The sequence below is a fragment of the Sabethes cyaneus genome, chromosome 2, assembly GCF_943734655.1.
Source record: "Sabethes cyaneus chromosome 2, idSabCyanKW18_F2, whole genome shotgun sequence".
In the NCBI taxonomy this organism is placed as follows: Eukaryota; Metazoa; Arthropoda; class Insecta; order Diptera; family Culicidae; genus Sabethes; species Sabethes cyaneus.
In genome coordinates, this window is record NC_071354.1 from 132019047 (window position 1) to 132043542 (window position 24496).

The window sequence follows — 24496 nt, forward strand, 5'->3', positions numbered from 1 at the left end:
CTACAGGCTCATTTAGATGATAATTTTTCTCATAATCATAAATCAAAAGTACTGACCACTATACAAGTTTTGGCTACTTACACTTGGACGTAAACGGTGCACTTCGAAAGTTATACCAAGTCAAAGTTCAAAAGTGTTGCAAGTATCCCCGGATGACGGTACGGGTGTTTTGAATACACGATTAAAACTCACAATATTGTGAAAAGTTAGCTATCACAGTAAGAAGTTTTACAATGGTTGTATCATAGATATCATGAATTACTAAAACTGTAAAATCTTGATGGCCCGACCATAACAGAGGCCCGACGATAACGACACCTTATCTTTTTCTATTCTTCGAAGAGACCTAAATAACCTAAACCGTTTTTAATGATATATTATCACATCAAATCAAATGTAATAAATGATAAGCCTATAGGTGAAATAACACGTAATTTTATATGATTTGCAATGTTCCATTTATGTGTATGTCAAAATACGTAAATTTCCAAATTTTTTTCGAAGCGTGTAGAGTACCACCATGAGAACTAGCATCATGTAGAGCGCGATTTTCGTACCGAGTTGCAGACTACGGAACCTCAGCTATCTATAGTTAGAAGGCCCTAGTGGCAGCCGATATCCGCCTCTTTATTTCACGGCTCACAATGTTGTCACATGCTACCAACGTACTAAAGTAGACAAAATTCGTCGAACGATTCTGAAGTATCTCCATCTATCACCACAGCAGTTTCAACGCTCTACAGTTAACATGTTCAAGCATTATCCGCTACAACTAATTTCGTTTAACTGAATCGTACGCAGCCTTGAAGTCTATTAACAAATGGTGAGTCTGCAAGTTGAGTTCCCGGAATTTATCGAAGATTTGTCGCAAGGTGAACGACGGAGCAAATCGTCGTGGAGCATTCCTCTCGAAAACCACACTGGTATTAGCCGGCAGGATGTGGGATAGAATTATCTATGCAGAGTTGAGAAGAGTAATGCCCCGATAATTGCTACATTCAAGTCAATGGCTTTTTTTTTTTGAAAATAGGGCATATGGGACGTTGCAACCACTTCGTAGGCAGTTCCTCGTCAGTCCATTTCTTTTGTAAAACCTGATGGATTACAGCAATACCGAAGCCGTCCTTTCCTCTTACTGCGTTACCGTTTTTTTTTTCCAAAGTTAGTGGATCCATAGTATGGCCAATAAATAAAATAAAATAAATCTATACCTATAAAAAAGGATTTCTGTCTGTCTGTCTGTCCCTATGTTCCTTTTTGAATCGAAAACTACTGAACCGATCGGCGTGAAAATTTGCATGTAGGGGTTTTTGGGGCCAAGGAAGGTTCTTATGATGGTTAGAGACCTCTCCTCCTACTAAGAGGCGGTCTCCCATACAAATGAAACACAAATTTCTGCATAACTCGAGAATTAATCAAGCAAATGGAACAAAATTTTACATGTCGGTATTTTTGGAGACAAGAATTTTTTCTATGGTGAATTGAGATCCCTCCCCACTTTGAGAGGGGGGGCTCCCATACAAATGATATACAAATTTCCTTATTACTCGAAAACTAATTAATCAAATGGAACCATATGTGGCATGTGGGTGTTTTTGGAGGCATGAATTTTTTCTGTGATGAATTGAGACCCCTTACCTTTTTAGGAGGGGGGGCTCCCATACAAATGAAATACAAATTTCCTTATAACTCGAGAACTAATCACGCAAATGGAACCAAATTTGGCCTGTTGGGGGGTTTTGGAGGCAGGAATTTTTGTAATGATGGTTTGAGACCCCTCACCCCTGTGGTAGGGGGATAAGGACACTCATGCAAATAAAACCGAAATTTTTGTGTAACTCAAAAACTAATCGAACTCGAGAAATTTTGGACATTTTCATAAAGCATTAATCAATAACAAGACCACCAAAACTATCAATAGTAACATTAGATAATTAACCCCAAGCGACCATAGGCCACGAGTATTGCCAGCGACCTGCCGTCGGAAGCGCCGGCCACTGCTGGGGGCAGCCCCCCGTAGAGATCACCTCTATCTTGGTTTATTTATTTTCCTAGATCTACTGACCTCTATTACTTTCCTTCAGTTGGGTCACCCCTGCGAAATGGTACTTTCTACGATTTCTACAAAGATTTTCCGTGAAATGGTACATCCCGCGAAAGGTTTTTCGCGAAATGGTATTCTCCGACATTCTATATTCCGCGTTATGGTCAACCGGCAAAATGGTATTCGGCGAAATGGTTTGTAATGATGGCGAATATTTAAATGCTATCCGCTTTATTTTATCAGGCTAGGCAGTGGGGGGGGTTGTTTTCTACTTTACTGTGAGGAAAATTTGTATATTAAAACATCCATGAACTCCACAGAAACTTGCAAAACTCCAGATTGTTAGAAAGGTCATCCGAGATTCACGATTTATGTACAACACAGTTTAATTTGTGGCAATATGAAGTTTGTCGGGTCAGCTAGTAAATAAATAAATTCCGTTGATTGTTTTTAAGAAGCCTCTCGTATCGTGCCTTTTGAAGCAATTCTCCGCCTCCGCAAGAACGCGATCCCAATGCTGACATTTTTTGCAACGGTAAAGTCTCTTTTCGGCAGCTTTAGCATCTCTCTCTCTCTCTCTCTCTCTCTCTCTCTCGCTCTCTTTCTCAGACTCTCTCTCTCTCTCTCTCTCTCTCTCTCTCTCTTTCTCAGACTCTCTCTCTCTCTCTCTCTCTCTCTTTCTCTCGTCCCAGAGTAATTTCATAAATTTAGATACCCATATTGCCAGTGTTGAATCCAAATAGTTCTATGGCTACGAGAGGCCCCACGAGAACTTGTTGCACAATGGCCATTCCGAGGATAAATTATTATATTATTTAGTACAATGAAAAATGACCTTTCCGAGTAATTTGGGGAACTTTAGATACCCATATTACCATGATAATATCCAAAAACATGAAAAGTGCTTTAATTCCGGAACACATCCTCGGAATATCGGATTTCCGGAAACCAGATGCACCACTTTCGACTCTGTTGTTACCACACTGATAGTGGATAAGTTCTTGAATCTTTTGGTGGTAAGATAGTCAAAATCGGTCAAAAATTGCCAAAGTTATAAGCGTTTCAATTTGTGGGTACCCGAGTACTCTTGTTGAGCACTTAAAGGTGTTTTTGTCGAACACATAATGGTTAATCCACAACACGCATAGACGGTCATTAACGGCACTCAATCCGACGCCATACTCTGCTTTATTGCCGCAACTGTAGTAGATGTGATACTTGAATTTCATGCCCGCAAAAGGATCTACAGCGCGGAACTCGTGTTCTATCTTTGGCCACCGCACTTCCTAAAAGGCTGCAGCCTCGAGCATCATTTTATACAGCTGTCTTGCCAAGACTCCTATTTACACTCAGGCTAACTGGCCGATTCCGAGTTCCGGGGGATTTTTTCCGATCCAACCATGGTACGAATTTCGAAGGACCTTGTCCAGGATATGAAATTGAATATATGGCCTCTGAGAGATATGAGTTGGTCGGCAAGCGTTATTTTGTCGACTGCAGATGTTATTTGATATGCGACATGACATGTTTTTCAAATGCTGAAAAGTCCCTCTATGGGAACCGGTTCCGCATTCTCAGTGTCCTCCCGGATGTGGATGGCATGCACCATGGGCTGTAACTGCAGCTGTAACTGACATGATCACAGTCGATGATTTGCTGAAAAAATCAGCATGTTTCAAACAAATTTCCAATATTTAGTAAAATTATCTAAAAAGGCCATGTCATGGTCTCCCAAGAAACACCGGAATAACTCCATCCATGTGACATAGGGGGAGCCGGGGCATAAAGGGCACCTTAACCGTTCTCAATTAATTACAGGTAAAAACAATTAAATTCAACCTAAAACCACAAAACACAGGGTATTGTCTAAACAGTTTCAGTGAGTTTAATTTCAAAATAATACAAATATAGAATAACGTTTTCGTTTCAAATGTTTTTTTGCTTGATATAAGGCCATTACAAGTATTTTATAAAGTTTTTGTCCTTCCGGTGTTGGGCAACTGAAGGGGGGGGGGGGGGGGGTCGAAAAAAACAAAGAGATTTTTTTAATCGAGCAAAAAAATATTGATTTGAGGCTTTTTTACTTAAAGTTTAAACGTGAAAACCAAATCTATTCTTGCTTTTAATATATACGAAAAAAGACAAAAACGAAAGAACAATTTTTCGGCTGATTTTCGGAAATTCAGTTGTTCGAATTTTCATTTCTGTTTCATGCTAGAGGCATTAACTCAAGTCGTACACTCATTTTTCGAGTTTTTCAGGCTATAGAACCCACAGAAAATTGATTTTATGAAAAAATAAATTAACTCATATCCTACAAATTATTTTGTTGCCCCTCGATTTTTCAAGCCAATTTCCAAGGCGGGGAGGGGGGGTGGTCTTTCGACACAAAAACTTTTGATATTATTTGCAATGGCCTAAATAGGTATAGGGTAAAAGTGCCACTATGGTGGGAAAAACGACCACAAATGCAATATTGAATTTTACCCTTCTATCTATAGGAATTAGGTCGAATCAATCTGTCATACCAAAAATAATCACATAAAGACAAATAAGATTTTAGTATGCTTTTTTTGGCATAACCATTATCACACTATGCAAGTTTCGAAAAGCAAAACTTCAAAATCATTTTTATGTCAGGGGCCATCCAGATACCACGTGGACAGAAAAATACCAATTTTCAACCCCCCCGTCCCCCTCCGTGGACAAGCGTGGACATTGACTCAACCCCCACCCCCCTCCCTGTTTGTCCACGTGGACTTTTTTTTTCTTATGTAAAATTTAACAAAATATAAATGCATGGTGCTAAATTTTGTTTTCAACTTTAATTATGCAGTATTTATTAAAAACGATTACGTGAAAAGAAGCTCTAGTCTAAAGGCCCCGATACAATGCATACGGATTTTGAGTCGCTGTGGAAATTTGAGTTTTTCCAAGGATGTTCTGTTAAATTTCCGCAGAGTGTTAAAATGCAATGCAAAGTGTTAGGTCCATAATTCTTCTGTTCATAGTGATCTTGTCTAATGATAATTATTATCGTCTGCAAAAAAGTCCGTTTCAGGTTGACTTTCGCTTGACGATTCTTCTCCGTCAAAAGCATCCCTGTCTAACCAGAGCTCCTCAGCTTGGCCGTCTACTTCAACACAACACAGGACTTTACCGACGCGATATGGTTCGTAAAATTTTCTGAAGGCGAATCCTTCCGTAATAATCGGTTCATGTGTTTACGTCAATATAAGCCTCATCAGAAGATAAAACGTTATCTGAGTTTATAAACAATCACTGATCAATGGTTAATCCTAATATGTATAATTAATTCAATATTTCTGTTTCTAATTTCTGCTTTGAAACTTGTCCACGTGGACATTTTCTATACCCCCTCCCCCCCCTTCCGTGGACAAGCGTGGACATTCTCATACCCCCCACCCCCCTCTAAACTGTCCACGTGGTATATGGACGGCCCCTCAGAGTTTATCAATGAGTTTTCTTGTGGTATATTGTAAGGCACTATAGAAGCCATGAAAAATAACCAAATTAAAATTCTTTGGCCCTGGATGGTCGTCTTGCCCCTGGTTCCCCTACCCATGATTTGTAGATATTATGAAAATAGTAAATATTTTCCGGAAAATTCCCAAGTTTGAGGGTTAAACTAGCGTAGGGAACTTATTTTAAGCAGTCTAAGTGGATCACTGATTGTATTGCCTTATTATAAGCGCTGGGTAGACTAAGTGGAGGATATCAGCATACCAATCTTATCTTATTAATTGTCTTATTAATCCCATCTTAGTGACGAACTAAAGTTACCGCTGCACTGTTACCACTGAAAGTACTATTATTAAGTTTAAGACTTGCGACCATGACGACAAATGCCGCAGTCGCTCACATGTTTACTTCAATACGGCATGTGAAAATTTAGTGCTTGACCTTGCTGTATAATCAGCAAGAACGAAAAAATGTAAGTTTTTTGGCAACAATTTTTAATTTATCATATTTCTTGTCCAAAACACAGTAAACTGTATGTTGTATGAATAACATCTATGGCTTAGTTATACAAGGTGATGTTCTTATCAAAAAATTATAAAAATATGAATAAAATACTGCATCTTAAGCTCGTTTATTTTCAACTATTTAAAATAGGCGACCCCTGATTATCATTAAACGGTTCCTTACCCTACTAGGGACGTGGTCGATAAAGATTTACTGCCGTGATGTTACAACACGAGATTCTAACGGTTAGAGCCTACTCAACTTATGTACATGCTTTAGGTATTATAAAAGTAGGTATTTTAAAAGTATTTTTAAGTAGAAAAAGAATACGAAATATTGGATTAGTTGAATTTCTACTTTTTCGTGAACGTGAATGTACTCCAATCTCAACCTAACGGAAAAATTACGTTCAGACTGTTTTAAAAGCTGATTTACATTATATTCCTTTGTAAGAAAATAGAAAACAAGTAACGATTTAAAACATGTAAATAAAAGGAGCAACATTTTGAAAAATATTGCGAAGAAGTAATTTGATTCTTAAAAATTCTATCTGTTTTTGATGCATGTCTTATATAACGTCCGAAATGGTAGCATATTAGTTGCGATAGTTTTAGAAGGTTCAAATGTTACCTAATCTTGGAAAAATAATCAATTATCCTAAAAAATAACTTTTGTAAAATGTCTGTTTGATATACCAGCGCGGAGAAAATGACATTGACCTTGAATATTTTGTGTCGGACTAGATCCGCAGATTCTGCAAATTACAACTGGTCATTGCGGTTATGTGGTTGTTTATTCGCTTTGAGATGGAACTGGAAAACAAATCTGTTGGCATAAATATGCTTATCAGTATGTAGCTATTTAAATTCGAGCTGGAAGCTGAATTCAATTTCTATATGCCATTTGCACGCGATATCTCCATTTCATAAGTTTAAAGTGATCCGTTTTACCGCATTATACAGATCTATAATCTCTACTATAACAGCGAGCATATATCGTATATGCTCCACTTTACGTCTCCCTATTCAAGTCTGGTTAACATAACTGGCTCTCTTTTCAACTGACAGCGCACAGTTTTATCATTACCAATTGACTTCGTGTTTTTATTTCACATCCCTAACAATCTGTCTGTTCTTGACAGGCTCTCGAACAGGCCAAACGGTACGAAAGCTTGGCGAATCAGTGCAAAAGCGTGTCACCCACCCAGGATTTAAGCTATTTCGTACGTTGTTTGCCTGTTCCACCCAATGCTCAACGGATTCCGAGAAAAGTGTTCTCACCGCCTCAAATAACCCAATCAGTGGAAGGTGAAGACCCGGCGAATTATGGCGCCAACATGCCGGTAGGTCTACAATGGACAAAGATTATTGATTCAAATTGATGATTTTTAAAATTCTTAAACTTATACCTTGATGACCTTTAAATACTTTACCCGTTTATAAATTGTAGGACACGTCAGGACCTACACTAAGAAACGAGCTGGTTGTTGATAAGGGCGCGTCTATACAAGTGCGTCCCTCATTGGAGGCTCTCAAGCGTGAATCGCAGGAACTGGAAATCCAGATCAAGCAGTTACAAGTAAGCGCCAACCCCCTAATTAATCTTCTATTGGGCTTTGTTTTATTACCTTCTACATTATGTTTAGCATGGTTGTTGTAATTCATTTCGTTTCGTATACATAATTGATGTTCGTTCCTCTTTTCTAGCCGTCGGTTTGTATTGTGTTTCATCTTTAGGAGCACGATGCAATTCTACTACATTTAGTACTATTTATTGTTTAGTTGTATTACTTGTAATATTGAGCAAACAATTTTATGTTTCGTTTTTTCTATTGATTGTTGAAATTATTCTGTAGGATTCAGTAGACGTTTTAGTTCGAACGCAAATAAGAGGACTAGAAAGTCAACTATATAACAAAGCGAATGAGATTCAGGAGGAAATATCTATGAAGAAATTCGATTTACGAGCAAAGCAAATCCATCTATCTGCTGTACGGGCACAGGTGAGTTTATTTTGTGTTTCATTTTGAACATGCACCGTTTGTTCATTGCGTAGATTTACATTTCTGATATGCTAGCTTTGGATATTTTCTTAGTTAGTGGCAGTCAGTATTCTCGTTCCACAATTGTAGCTTTTGGTAACTTTAGTCTGCAGATGAAACTTTATGGTAGAAAAAGCTTCGGATGAAGCTTTAAGCGGAAGCTTTCAATCGTTATATTCGAGTTTCAGTGCACTAGTGAAACGAAACAGTTTTCCTGTAGTCATTTCCCTTATTGGAAAAATAGTACTTCAAAAAATTAGACAAATGTCACACTCTACAGGAATAGACAATAGCACTCCATTTCAAACATCATTTAAAAAACTACACATGAATTGTTGCGATGGGGGTCCAATATATTTGGTTACCATTATATATTACAGGCCAGTCCTCGGGTTTCACTATAAAAAGCTTCAAACTAATATCATGCAGATTTATCTCCCTTCAATGTTAATAAAGCTTTGTAGGCATATGATGAGCGCCACCCAAAACTGCATCAACTGATAAAAGACGTGGAATTAAATATTGATTAACAAAATGTTAAAAAAAATCGTGAATATTTCAAACTTTGGAAAACATTGGGGGCCATCGATATACCACGTAGACCACGTGGCTTAGAGACGGGCGGCGGGCATGAAAACTTCCACGTTTGATCCCGAAAGAGGGTGTGGAAAATGTCCACGTGGACAAGTTTTTTTATACAAAAAATAGAGATGTAAAAGAGAAATATTAAATTAATTATCACAATAGCACATATCTGGCCGTATTCTTGTTAGTACACAGGGATGTTGATTGCCCAGCTGTAATGCCCTGATTATTATTATTTTACAACCCTTTGCATTCTTTGGGAAATGACCACAGTAACAAAAGTGTACCCAAACATTCGATCTCACTCTAAAAGGCGTCACAGAATCACGAACATTCACCAATCCAATAACATGACTCATCATCATTTAGGTCGCGCTTGCACCGAATATGCATTGCATTTCGCCTCAAAATCAAATTCAGCTCACTACAAAAAGGAACAACGTTCATATCAAAAAGTATTCGTCCTTAAAAACACTACGAATCGCGTAGGATGGGCCTTGTGTTGTGTTGAAATCGACGTTCAACTGTTTGGACTGGGATACCCTTGACGGAGATGAATCATCAAGCGAAAGTCAAGCTAAAATGGGTTTTCTTGCAGTCGATAATACTTCGCAGTAGACAAGATCACTATGGACAGACGAATTAGACAGAATAATATGTCTGTTATAGCGTCACAGCGACCAGAATTTAGTACCATGCATTTATGATAGTAGAATTTGACACCGGAAGAAAAGTACACGTGGACAAATAGAGGATGGAGGTGGGGATTGAGTCAACATTCACCGTTGTCCGCGGAGGGGGACGGAGAGGTAGAAAATTGGTATTTTTCTGTTCACATGGTACTTTGCAGAAGGTCCGCGAGTGATGTAGACTTATGTTTAATAAATCTTCATGGCTGGGTGGATATCTTGAAAAGTGAGGAAGTTTCTGTTTCGAATAATGATATTGATATTGAATAATGAATATTGATAAAATTGGATGAACTGAAAAATTTAAGTCCCAAAAAGGAGACCTAATTGAATGTGGTAAGGGGGCATCCATACAGTACATCACGCTTATAGGGGGGTGGGGGGCTTAACCTAATTGTGACGATTTGTGACGTAGGGGGTTTGGGGGGTATGAAGTAATGTGACGTCTCATGAAAATAAAAATCAAATGGAAAATTTATTCGCGAAATTATAATTTAGCCTTCATTTTAAGATACAACTATTGAAGGCTTATATAACATTAACGTACTGATGGATTTTAAAACAAATAGTTAATTTTTTTGAATAAAAACTTTTTTTAACATGTGTAAACAGGACTCATTTATTTTTCTATATGCAGCACTCGTCCGCTAATTGCACGTCCTCTAACTGCACCGTCTTTTAATTGCACGTTCGCTAGTTGCACGATCGTGCAACTAAAAAACAGTTATCTGTTAAACTACACGTGGTTTTCCAGGTGGTTGCTATAAACAAAAATGCAGCGTTGCCGAATGCAAACTCTCTATCTCTGCATTACGTAGATACATTACAAACAAATTCATGCAAATTTGACAAAACTTTCACTAATTGAACACATATTCATTAAGCTTTTAGTTCGTTTGTAAAAATTTAGATGTTCTTCCCAAAATTTAGCGTACGTGTGAATGCATGTGAAGAGTTCTTTACAGTGATAACGCATCACGTTTTACAATAAATATTGGCAACTATCGTGCAATTAAAAAACGAAATTCGCTAATCGCATCGCCTCATTCGTGCAATTAGCGAACGAGTGCTGTAGTATGAACTCTCCATTAAGGCTTTACAGAATATGCTGTACACTACTGAAGAGCTCCTTGAGTACCGTCCTGCCTAAAAGATTTTTGCAACTGCAAATAGCTGTCGTACAAACTCTTGAGGGGCTACGAGGTGCTACCAGAGACCAATGGCAATGTTTTCCCGTGCTGAACTCAATCGATAAACATAAACTCATACCGATGTTCCACGGCTGCTTTTAAGGGTTTTCGGTATAATTTATACTGGCCTTCACTCAAAAGCTCCCTGAAATATACAGTTTGTGCCACTTGCGGAATAAATTTCGCATCTAAGGTAGTGTTGAATGATTGCACGATTGAATGAATACACAAAATGACAAAATCCGTCAAAAAAGTTCTTCCAAAGTGTGTTGCTGCAAGACGTCAGCAGGAAGTCCTGATTTTTTCAACTAGATCAGAGGAATTTGAGTAGATTGATGTAAAGGACGTGGATATGCGTGAAACATTAATCGACGATACATCAGTGACTTCTGAACCATATCCGATCGCAGTAATTGTAGATCATCTTCAAAATCCATGTTTCGTTGACTTAGAAGCTCGAAAATTTTCCTTTTATTATTTGCTGAAATTCATTTGATAGCTTTAAATAAAAAGGTTGGAATGAATATTTAATTTTTGTTGTTGCGAAAGGGGAGGGGGTTGCTGTGACGTGACGTACTTTCTCAGGGGGGCCACGAATGTGTGACCAATAGTGACAAAGGGGGGGGGGGGGTTGATTTTGGTCAAAATTTGCGTGACGTACTAAATGGTTGTCGCCAAACTGGCGTGGCATCACTCTGCACTACTTTGAAAGCACTCTATAAAGTATTCCTTAACCGACCGGACCCGGGAGAAGATCAACGCTTCTCACCGGCGGCAACAAGCTGGATTCCGTGCTGGCCGATCATGAGTAGACCATATCACAATGCTGCGCATTATATTGGAGCAGATCAACGAATTTCAGGACTCTCTTCTGTTGGTGTTCGTCAACCACGAAAGCATCTGGTGCACACTTAAGCGTAGAGGAGTCCCAGATAAGCTAGTCCCCCTCATCAAGGCTCAGTACAAAATGTTCTCGTTCAAGATGTTGCACAATGGTAGCTTGTCCGATCCTATAAGGATTACTGCTAGTGTAAGATAGGCACTTTATCACCGCTGCTAAACGATGATAAACGTTATGGATGGATGGAAGCGATTGACAGTATCCAAATCCACCACCAAATCGAGGATTACCAAATCGAGGATTACAATTACAGGATTACCTTGAAATCCTCCAACGATGGAGCATCTAAATGACCTCGCCCTGGCCGACGACATTGTCTTGCTTGCACAACACCGAATCGGAATGCAGAGCAAGTTAGAATACCTCTCCGAGAGCTCTCAGGCAGCAGGTCTCACAGTCAATGAGCAAAGACTAAGTCTATGGTAGTGAACACTGACAACCCTCGCAACTTTACAGTAGCGTGATTAAGTATGAGCGAGATTTCGCGAAATTTCGTGTTTACCGAATTGAATCTACAATGGTAAATTTCGCCCGGTTTCGTTTGATTTCGAGCGAAACGACAGGTTGAGCAGGTGGAAGCCTTTCAATATCTCGGTACCCAGACAATGCCTGATGGTGGTACCAAGACTGATACTGCCACATACAGCGCCTTTGCAGGTCCGCGAAACATTTTGCTCTCAAACCAGATCACTCTACGTACGAAAACTTTTCAACTCAAAAGTGTAATCCGTATTACTGTTCGGCTCCGAAAAGCGGTGGGTCTTAATGATAACAACGCAAAAACTGCAGGTACTTAATCGCTGCTTGTGATATATTATTCGTGCCTGGTGCCCTGACAGCAGGATGTCCAATGAGGAACCCCATCGTCGATGTCATAAACTGCCGATAGTAATCGAAATTCGAGAACGTAGGTGGAAGTGTACCACACACACCTTCAGGAAAGAAGCGAACAAGATCTGAAGAGAAGTTATCTGCAAGGACAGCGTAGAAGAGGCAGACCCAGAGGCTCATGGTGACTTAGCTTAGCCAACGACATCTTGGCTGTTGATGAGAACCTGTCCTGGCGACAGGTAAAAGCCATGGCGGGTAACTGTCGGCAGTGAAGATCTCTGATTTCATCCTTTTGTGCTGCTGGACAGGCAGATATATGTATCCATGTCCAAGTAAGTAAATAAGTAAGTTTACTGCTTTACGAAATTGACAATTTGGCAAATAAGGCATATAATTTGAAGTCTAGCTCAAAATCTATTTGGAAGCTTACGATTTTTTTAAGAAAGTTGAACAGTTTCAAAACGCTCTTAAACTTTTCCGGAAGATAGAAATTATTAGCACAACTGAAAACAACGCCTTCTAGTATTATGATCAAATTTCTACATCGGAGAGTCGGTGATGTAGGATTACAATTTGTGGTATTTGGGATGGGAACAATCATTAAAAATCGTTACTGATAACTATCGTTAGTTTCCAGTACGTTACTGATAATTATCAGTAAATATTAGTAATGGTACCCAACATGGCATTGAAGCAAAAAAAATGAAAACTGTAATATTATAACTGCGTTATTCATTGTAAGTTTATTTTGTAATTTAGCAGGCGGGTTTCAGGGGAGTTGCGCAACTACGGACCAGATTTTTACCATCGAACAGATCTTACAGAAGTGTCGAGAGTACAACGTACCCACGCATCACATATTTATTGATTGGTGACCAAAAGGACTGCCCAGTTAGCTTCGAGGTACGATGCTGGTCTAACAAACCAGTCGTCGTATGTTCGAATCTCGGCTAGGAGGTGCTTGCTAGATAGAGTCAGTAGGATCGTTACACTGACCCCGTAATTTTCCTGTACTCTAAATAGTCGGCTGCGAAGTCTGTCGATAAAAAAGGGTAATGTCTAATGACGGTTTAAGCCCACGGCTTTGCTTTTGGTGACCAAAAACACTCACCCCTCGATTAATGGGAGCATTTCAATTTTTAAAGAAAAGACCCGTTTTTGTCAAACCTTCTGATTTTCTTTTGCTTATATCTCCAAAAATATTAGGCTTTGAAAACACTATTTTCTCATTTTCAAAGAAAATTGCCCAAGTGACTCGAAAAGGATATTATTTTTGAGCAGATTATTCTGTCAATGCGTACAATTCGATTATAAATTACAAATCTTTATACAAAAGAATCACTCATCACCACGAGGTGTTCTGTACCGATCCCGAGGTACAGCGTTTCGTAGCAAGCAACTTCCTATTTTTTATATTAAACCAAGAGCAAAATTACTTTTTCTTGAAGTAGTGTTTCTTTATGTAATGTAGAAATACTTTCCCAAATCGTGGAAGTGCCATATGTATACAGTACGTAATGAAGTTTTTCTTAACCTATAAAAACGATATCAAATTTATGTGCATAAAAAAGATACTTTTTTAAAAACGCTGTAAGGAGGAAAATCAAAATACATATTTTTTCCGAAGATAATTTTGCGCTCGCAAGCAAATAATACCAAGATAATAATGTTCAAGTAAGATAATGACTAATTTGTATATTAAAGTCAATCCATAGAATAAACAGTTATATTTTGCACTTGGCATAGCCTGTGTCAGCATGCTTTCACACCTCTCTATTACATTCCAATGCACACAGATGAATAAAATAATTTCATTCAAGAAAGTCTTTTTACATGACAAGAATGGTCTCTTGCTCTCTTCAGTAGTTTCTCCTGCTGTTTGTATGTGATCTTCCTGTTTTTCTCCCTGCGCATGATCATAGAAGCTTATTCACAAAGCTCTATTCTCACGACCACCTCCAAAGCAGCAAAGATAAAATCCAAAATTCATTTTCCACTGGTGATTCGTCCTGAAAACTCATTCATTCCGGCACGGTCGACGGCGTGTGCTATCACCTGTTTTTCACTGATCTTCTCTCTCTGGGTCACCAAAGGTACTCAATCAAACTTCCTTCGTTGCTCTGGTACTAACCTGTACTAACCGATTAGCATTCGCCTGCGGCAGGCTACAGCGAAATAGTCAACCAGGAAAGGCTCTTTCCTTTTTTCGCTCCTGGCTGGTTAACAGATGTGTTAACCAAAAGTGATTATTTTTGACACTACAAAAGGAAGTTCTTCGGTGAATGCAAATCTTTCTCGTTGTGTGACAGTTAATTCTATAGTTCTAGTTCGAACAAATACTGTTGCAGCAGATGTTTCGCGTGTGAAATTTTTTCACTGTTATTGCTAAAAAAGGACACCGCATCGCAGTGCAAAAAACCTATTTGCACACGACAGGCAGCCATCCGGGGCGGCCATCAGGACCTGCAGAAGATCAATCAGAAAAAAGAGTGTACACGAAGCGAAGTTTGTGAAAGCTGAATATTAAACTTTTAGTATTCCAAAAGCACAAAACCGAAGTATTGTTTCGTACAAGGGATAAGGAAAATTATATGTCTCCGTTTTTGTATATTCAATACGCACATTTTTACACTGACTTGAGCAGAAAAGTGGAAACGCATATTATTTAATTTGCTATCGAAGTTATATGATATATATTGTGATAAATTGATATTTATTGAAAAAATGTTGACAAGTGTTTGACGCGAGCTCCTATGTGATTTTTTTTGATAAACGTGTTTTCGATATTTATGGCTGCGAACAAAGCCAAGCAACAGCAGTGTTATTGAAGAAGTACCGTTTAAATATCTTGTGATACACAATTTAAAAAGCACAAATATTTTTAACATCAATATGCCTTTGTTGGATAAAACTGCTTGTTACCCGAGTGCAATTAGATATTAGTGTTAATTGTAAACTATAAATGATGGTAAAAAATACTCCAGTAATTAAATTTAGAGCGCATTAAAAGTACCAGAAACGTCGTTGCCTCCAATAGAACCCATTTCAACTCCTGTGCTATCACCACTAGAGGAAAACTACGAATATCGTGAGATCGTTCAGCACTTTAGAGGGTACTCCATCAGTCAGAGTGCGTGAGTGACAAAATAAGTTTTTTTTGCGAAGCTAATGATAATTACACTACATAATTTTTAGTTACTCTATGATACGTTTCTGTATTCTAGTGCTTTTATTTCCATTTTCCTTTGTTACACAACTCTCTATCGTAACATGAAATGGTTTTTCGCTGTGCTTCCCAGTGTAAGGTAGATTACGAAATAAATTATATCCAATTTTGTACTTTTTGAAAACTGTAAAAAATCGTATTCGCAAGTACTCATTAAATTAATGGACCGAAATCCAAAGTATCACTATTGGAAACTATTATTATGTTTTTATTAGAACGCTAATCACTCCCTTATATTTATCGTATAACTTATGAATGTGAAACACAGCGTGGCCAGAATGTGTTCATTTACATACAAAACTGTTTCTACATTAGCTGTTAATAAACGAAGCAGAACTGTTCTATAACTGTGCCATATCCCACAGATTAAGGTTGAGCATATTTTCTAAGGTTCGATTGACTCCACGGTCAACACATGGGATTGATATCGCTTCGCAAGTATCTCGTAAGTTTTACTATTTGGGTCTAGATTAAATCAATTGTTCGCGTCCGTGCCAGCTGTTGCATCCCACTTTACGATCTTCTTTCCATATACGCTGCCTTCTTCATTCTTATTCTAATATTCTTGTATCCCCGGACTAACATACAGTTCATCACACAATCTACATCACCTGAGCACAACAATCAATTGATTCGAAATATTCATCAGCTGATATAAGCACGCATTGTAAAATGCGAAACGATGCACGTTTCGAAAAAAAGCACACCATGCATGACTATATAAAAAAGTTAGAACAAGTTTTGTATGGCACAAGCAAAATTTTTAGATTCCAAATAACTCAAAAATATGTGGAACTTGAAAATCTGATAATTTAATCCAACATTTGTTCCTAAAACTTAACTCTCTAGCGAGTAAGGCCGTTTCAAGACGACTTACCTTTTAAGACCTCAAAGCTACATACAAACAGTTTGCTTGACATTTTGATATCATTAAAACCACATGGTTAACATATTTTCAAGAGTTTTGATCATTCGAAAACATTTATTAAGACAACTGCTGAATGATTTAACCACAGACAAAGACGAGACACTCGCGTTAATTCCATCGTCCATTCAAAAATCACTTATTTTTCAAAAAACCATGTTTCGCAACATGGCCACACCGCAGCGCTCGAGTGTTGCTTCGAGTTTCCAGTATAAAACGATACAAATGTGAAAACCCTACAGTATAAAACCCTGCAAATGTAAAAAACCTACAGTATAAAACCCTGCAAATGCAAGCTACTCCGCAACATGCATAACAGAGGGTGCTAGTGTGCAAGCAAAATGTGTAGGACGACGGTTTTTGAAGGATTTTCTTCTATGTTTCATGTCAGTTCGTCAGTGATTTAACATTTATTATGTATGCTGGTTTTCGCTATCTGATTTATTTGTCTTACTTTAACCGTCATTATGTTTGACCGATTTGTAAGCAATATCGGTCGGTTAAGTTTAACCGATGATTGAAATAATCTAAGTGAAATATTTAATATTCGATCTAAAATTCAAAACTCGGAAAGTTTATTTGACTTTTGGAACACATTCTGCAATGTACCTACTACATATACCATTCTTTAGTTTCAAGAACCGAATTCGGTTTTATTACTGGAGAATGAAAAAAGTGTTTCGAACAGATTTCATGGCATTATGATAATATCACAATATTTCGACCATGCGTTCTAGAGGTATCATTTTCCAAAAAGAAGAAATTCAGGAAAATTGAAAAAAACTTTTGAAGAAGAACTACAGTAAAATGATTGACCACAAATTTTTTCTATTAGTAATTTACATGCTTTTTTCCATTTTATAATATATCTGAATGGAAAAATAACTGGATAGAGTAATTGACTTTATAAAAGAATGAGAGAAATTAGACTATTTCTTCTTCATTTTTACATGGAAATTAATACTTAAGGTTCGTTTGAGTGTAAAAGTATAGACATTAGCTTTATCGGATCATTCTTCGATGTTCTCCGTTTATAATCTATTTATAAAAGCGCCCTGTCTGTAACCAAAACCAGACCCCAGATAGGGCATAATATTTTCGTGGTAAGAATCGTGGAGTAAACTACCAGTTTTAAGGACGGAGGAGGGGGGTGGGATAGGCCACATGTTCTGCGGCCGCGGGTTCTCGAACAAAGAAATAGTTACTTTTGTTAAATGATCAAATAGGTATGCCCCCTCAAGATGCACGCCCTCCCTATGTCTCCCCTTTTTTAACCCTAGAAACGCTATTGGCTATATAAAGGCTGTCCATTGACTACGAACTTATTTTTGGTTATTTCAGACCTCCACGGGTTATTTTCGTTCATACTTTTTGTATGATGCGTTGTTTTGGGCCGGCCCCCTGCCCCTAATAGTCCACTTAGTTCATGGACGGCCCCATATGAACTACTTTATACTGATATTTATGTGTATTGTTTATAAACATGCTAATGTTCACTGTTTAGGTATTTACCTTAACTTTATGTTTTTGGCACAATGTCCCCCTCTAGAAGGGGTGAGATTGTGCCAAAGTTCATGCACTTCAGCAAGTAATATAATATGGATACGGATATTCGGTTCAAATCATTGAACATTTTGTTTCTTCTATTCATCTCTTCCACTCCTCCTGAAAAGCGGGGATTGTTGGATCAATATAAATCGTAACTACATTCAAACCTAATTATATCATGGGCTATATATGATTAATGATCTTCACCGTATAGACTATGCTGATTATGTTGAATTGTCAGTTGATTTTTAGTAGACCAAAAACATTCTCTGATATCATACATCAATAAAGACTTTCCACAGATTAGAGATATAACTTTTAGATTTTCAACACCAGTAAATCTATATAATTCTAATGTACGTATCCAAGAAGGGGGTTCCTCATTTTCTAATCTAATCTAATCTATGCTAAGCTAACCTGAAATATTAGGTATTATTCCATTTAACTCCTTGAAATCAAGGTCAAGGAAGAGAGCGTGGACCTCCCGTACCAAGCGCTTCTCATATAGATTTATTTACAGTCATTGCGAGTATATTTGCTAATAAAAGTTAAATGATACTCCAGACCCTCGGGGACGAACCTATTGCATTTAAACCAGAAACCAGGGGTGACATTGCGATTCTCGTTTCGAGTGATTTTGGTTCGAGACGCCCATTTGTTTAACGTGGTCGAAACGAACCAAAATCACTCGAAACGAGATGCGCAATGTCACCCCAGGCTGCAATTGGTCAAGGATGTAGCGCCTTTTTTCGCTCGAGGGACACTTCAACATCATTTTCAAAATTTTATTCTGAATCTTCTTATCTTTCTAAAGCCTGACTCAAAGTTAATCTGGACGCATAGAATAACCTAAAATTCCGGACTGGAATGTCGCAAGAAAACATAAATGACTGTATTGTAGTATTTTTATAACGAACTGTATTCTCAATAGAACCCAGTTGAAGATGCGACCGAATCAGCATGGTTCTTCCACTATGAAGGCATTTCTTTAGCACTGTTGACTGTCCCCCTGCTTCGTCGAAGTTGTCGTTTGACAATTGTCCAAAATTTTTCACTCCGAACAATTTGAAGGGTCCATCGCTATTCTGCCATAAAATCGACATTATTAGCTGCATACCACTATAGCAACACTGTAGAGTAGTGGCAGCTAACTAAATCAAGCCAGAATATAACGTTATCTTTATGTTTACGAATAAATAACAAAATCCGTTTCCTCGACCATTCTTCCATGTATACACGCGTGGTCATTGTTGAGGAAACGATGGAAGGGTCACCCAGATAACACAAGATCGTAATAGAAAGTTCACATTAAATCGTTTTCATGTCAATTTCACATTGGAATTGTATAATGATTAGAGTATGTCAAATCGAAGTGAACAATAAGTTGTTTTGCAGTCGTGCGTGTCTTCATATACAATTCATGACTGTGAATTATAAAGCAGGATAGACAATTGCAATATTTGATTATATCTTTATCATATATTCAGGAGTATTTAATTGCGTGTTATAAAAATTGCGCAAAATAGAATTACAAATAGTTGTCAAAATTTTCGCACGTATATTGCCTCCACTTTGGTACATATATGTTCTTATATGGCGTGAAATATAACTTTTTCGTTCAGATATGATTTCGTATACCTCAGTTGCAATCGAGATATACAAACCAAATGGTTTACTGGGCAGTCTCCAGTCCACAGCTACATATTTCTTGACAGATCATGGCCGTTTTCGTGAATTTATTAGCAGACATGAACTTATATTTACCTGACATATTGCTATAGTACCCAGTTGTAATGTATAATTTTTGATCGGGAAGTTGCTTGAATTTTCCAGTAGGAGTCGTCGTTCATCAAAATATATCGGTTGAATTTCGTCAAAACTTGCTCGTACAAACACCTAGCAAGCTCCTTGGCTACCACTGTGTGTACAAGATTGTTTTTGTCGTTTGAGTTTCATTCTATACAGGTCCGCAACTCGGCCATCAGTTGTTCTCCATGCATATATAAACAAAGTTATGTCAAATGGTTCCAGTTCCTACCACAAGAGGCGCGCCGGTGACGGACGAGGGGCGTCCAGATTTCAGATTTTAGTCAGACTTTAATGCACTTGACCAAATCAATATGCAATCGACCAGATATGTGTCGTTCCTAATCGATAGTTTTTTGGCTGTAACTCAGCAGTAAAATAAGACAAACAGGTAAAACCTGTTGTCAATACAGGACATACAAGTCAAAAATTGCAATCGGGTAGTTTGTATTACTAAATTTATTTATACAATACAGGTTATGATAAAATATCCATAAAGAAAATTATTGAAAATTTTCCATGGATTAGTCTACAGTATAGCCTTTGGTTTGGAGTTTGATTAAAATTTTTATGTACTGCTAGGCTTGGTACAGAGTTATACATTTTTGAAATAAGAACATGTCCGAGTCAGAGGAAATCGGAAACTTAGTCTTGGAGTTTTCTGGGAAAATAAAATAACAACATAGCAGTCAATTCCTATAAAAACCACGCAAATCATTTAATTCTTTTTGCGTGAAAAATCTCATATGCTTTTGCACTGCACTGCACTTGATACGTATTTAATTTCATGGTTTGTGATTAACTGCATTGTACATCGGCAGTTTAATAGGCATTAAACAGCTGAGTTACCGTCGGCATCGTTTTACACTTATATAGATACTGGGTCGGACTTATTGTTTTATTATTTTTAATCGACTTTGTAACTTTTCGTTAGGTACGATTTGGGCATTTACCAAAAAAATCTTAAATGGACTTTTCTTGATACGACTAAAAATTCATTCATTTATCAAAGTCAAAGTTTACTGCTTATCAAAATGAGTTTACCATTTAACGATTGTACCGTTCTCATCATCTGTTCAGCATCATCTTATGTGACAATAAGATGGTAGTATTACAATAGAGCATGATAAAAACCGGAGTTTAATGCTATTCATGAGTACACCATATTTGTCTACGAAAAAAACGAAATTGCTCAAACATAGACATAATTGTACTTCAGTTGCAAGTGCCATTTCCTCAACGTTGTGTGTTGAGTGGAAAAGTGGCGCCTGTTTGTAAGGATCAGTATTCACAGGCAAAACGAATTTTTGAACGGATTTCCTCATTTGAAGCGATGAGAATGAAGACGAAATCTGATAAACTCTGTGACACAGACCGTGCGGCAGACACGGGAAACCTCTAAAAGGAAGCGGCACTATAAAGAACGTATCGTCATAATTAAGCATCTATAATGTCTTGTTTTTGTTCCCGGAAGCCTGAAGCATACAGTTGAATGTCGAGCATATTATGCAAGTAAAAGTAATTTATGCGAGGTCGTTTACGAACCCGTACGTAAGTGATGAGAAAGAGGGTAGAGACATGGAACATGAAAAATGTTTTTCTATTACCGGTGTCACTGAAGTATAGTTTTCAGATCTTATAGCAAACTGACGAGCTAATAAAGATGTAGTAGATTCTATGATTTTCTGTTTTAAGTAAGGTACCCCGGGGTAAGTGGGGTTGGACCTAAAAGTTATATAGTAAGGGTTTATTCGAATGTAAAACTCTTTAGTAAGATCACTCCGAAGGTTAATGACAAAAAAAAAGGTTTACATCAAATGAATCTAACAAGAATGTTCAAAATTAAGACGACCTGTCAAATTTGATTGAAAAATGTGCGTATGTTCAATATACAGCAATGGTAAAGTTAAGCAATGTTAATAGTGCATCCAAAAATGCCATAACCAAGCCAGATTCTTATTAATGCACAACGGGTTACGTAAATTAATATAAAAACAATTCGTGAGCAATTTCGCAGCAATGCAGTAAATGCACCGCAATGTATTTGAATACGTAGCTGTATCCCATCCTTGCAAATCGTAATTTTTTATTGAACTTTCTTTAATGACCCGAGAACACGATTATGATCTGTTTATTCTATCTTGCACAAGAAGAAAGAGCAGCTAGTGAAACTATCGTAAGAAATAGTTACGCTAGAAAATCCATAACGCTTTACTGTTTCATTTCCAGATTATCTAAATTATATCAACTGTGCCTTCAAATAACAGATTCAAATAACATCGTTTATCTATCGCCTAAATGTGATAGAGCTTTTCGCTCGCTTATAAGCAGTGGTTGGAGAATTCGCGAAAAAGTGATTATTTGAATCGATGAACATCCCTCATGAACATACACTATTCGCCTGCCTCGCCGAGTATGCACGCATCAGCTTTGAATTTTATCACGAACAGAACCTCATTGTGAACATCAGAATTCGTACAAAAATTGAATATTGAACATTGCGTGTGTTCGATTTAGCGGATATAGGATGCCCGGGGACGCCGGAAAGTATTCAAAATAATATTACCACGAAAAGGGAATAGTTTAAAGTAGTGTTAGTGACTTTACAAGCAGCAGCAGGTCTTATTTCGCACTTTTGCGTTGCACACGTATTCGTATTTTCTGCGATGCTATGAAGAGTGAATGTATGTGACTCATTGTTATGGGCGAATTGAATCACTCGCGTCGCTGTTTTCTCATGATAAAACCGTTTGCCGATGCTCGGCGTATGTATTCATTTTGCGAATTTTCCAACCTCTGCTTATACGTTATGTATTTTGAAATTTTATCTATATGAATATTATGTAATTGAGCTGAAAATGCTTGGTTGTACACCTAAAAAGTGTATAAAGAGCGAACATTTTGTTTCGAAATACTTTTTTTGTAGGTCCCACATGAAACCGCCCAGTTAGCTTCGAGGTACGGCTGGTCTAACAAGCTATTCGTCGTATGTTCGAATCTCGGCTAGGCGGTGCTTCCTAGATAGAGTCAGTAGGATCATTACACTGGCCCCGTAATTTTCCTGTACTCTAACAGCCGGCTGCGAAGTCTGTCGATAAAGAAGGGTAATGGCTAATGACGGTTTAAGCCCACGGCTTTGCTTTTGCATGAAACGGACGCTCTGGAATGTTGCCTTCATCTCGACCCATATATATGATGGGAATTATAAAATTGTACAACTATTTTTCGTGTGTAACTTACACTAATTGTGTTTAATTACTATCAGAAAAGCATGTACTTTTACGAACGCCGACGACCAAAAATCATTTATAGAAAGGTACGTCCAACTTGCAACGCAAATTGAAAATGAGGTTCAAATTCAAAGTTCAATTTTGGTGTTTGGAATGCCAGTTATAAATAGTTTAAATGTATGCGTTACAGTTATCTCTTTCATTTCGAGAAAGGTTCTGCTGGAGAAAACGAGCTTGAGCTCCGTTCTCATTTACCCCGTAATCCCATTTGCCCGGGGTTACCTTATATCATCATAATAAAGTGTTCTTCTGTGACGCTTTAGTTTTCTGTTCACTTATAATATATTAGAGTTATTTTCGCATTGTTTACCAAAATATTAATTTTATTCGATTTATTTTCTTCACTTTGCTTTAAATAAAAGTACCTAAGATGCATAGTGTACCTAAGGAGTCCCTCAAATAAATGCATTTCTTTTTCATCATTTCTATTGGTAAGGCAAAGTATTTCGGCAACTAACAAAGTTTCTTCATCCATTAAAATTAATGCCCGTTATCCTACATATGTTTCAAACGAACATACTTCGAAGATGAAAGACAACATCGTAGCACCACAAACCTGAATCCTCCGAAAGAGATCATAAGCATAGGACTGATATTAACGAGGGCCATTGCAAGAATTACATGAAAGTTTTTATTCCCTTTCATTTTTTTTCTGGGGAAGCCAACCGCAAATGTGGTTTGCTGCACTTGAGTGGTACTAACGTTAGTGATTTATTTGAAGACAACCTTTTTTTTGAGATATTTTTCATCTAATGATTCTATATGCATACCGTATTTGTAAAACTAAGCAAAATACAAATTAGAAAATTGTGCAAACAGTGTAGAAGAATTGAAGGGAATCGTTCAGAAACAGAATATATTCTGAATTTTCCTAATAATGGAAAACGATTTTAACTATCTTAGATTTTGACAATACATGCTGTCAAAGTATAGTTCAGTCACATTTTTAATAGAATTCTCAATAAGTTAAAAAAATAATGCATCGAATTACACTAATACTGCTAAAAGCAGGTCATAATGATTGAAGTAAAAAATATCAGTCAGACTGTTGAATTGTAACCGTGTTTCTAACAGTGGCATATTGTACCCAATTAGAATATCAACTAATTTCTTTAACATAATCAATATGCAATACTAAACTCCTAAGTTCACCAGCCTAATCGAACCCCTTCGTATTGACAAAATATTTTTTATTTCCTAATATATTCAGGAATCGCCAACGGTGGTTTGTTTTGTTGCTTAAGAAGGGAGGGAATGTGGGTGGTGATCAATTCATTTCTTTTCATTGGTTTCTGGTTTAATTAAAAAATCAAAACAGCTCATTAATTTGATCACCACCTTCTTCAATGTCCTTTTGAAAATGTATATAAATCAGCGTACCTATTTGGTTTCACAGGCCCAAAAGTAGTAGGAAAATCAACGGAGAAGTAAGG

At 37.5% G+C, this 24496-nt stretch overlaps 1 protein-coding gene across 1 annotated transcript in view; it reads left to right on the forward strand.

Moving 5' to 3' along the window:
- LOC128736011 (uncharacterized) overlaps positions 1-24496 on the forward strand; it is a 102318-nt gene that overhangs the window by 38943 nt on the left and 38879 nt on the right. Inside the window, exons 6-8 of the mRNA XM_053830496.1 lie at positions 7173-7373; positions 7481-7609; positions 7887-8033. Coding sequence (XP_053686471.1) covers positions 7173-7373; positions 7481-7609; positions 7887-8033 — 477 coding nt within the window. The remainder of the gene's footprint in view (positions 1-7172; positions 7374-7480; positions 7610-7886; positions 8034-24496) is intronic.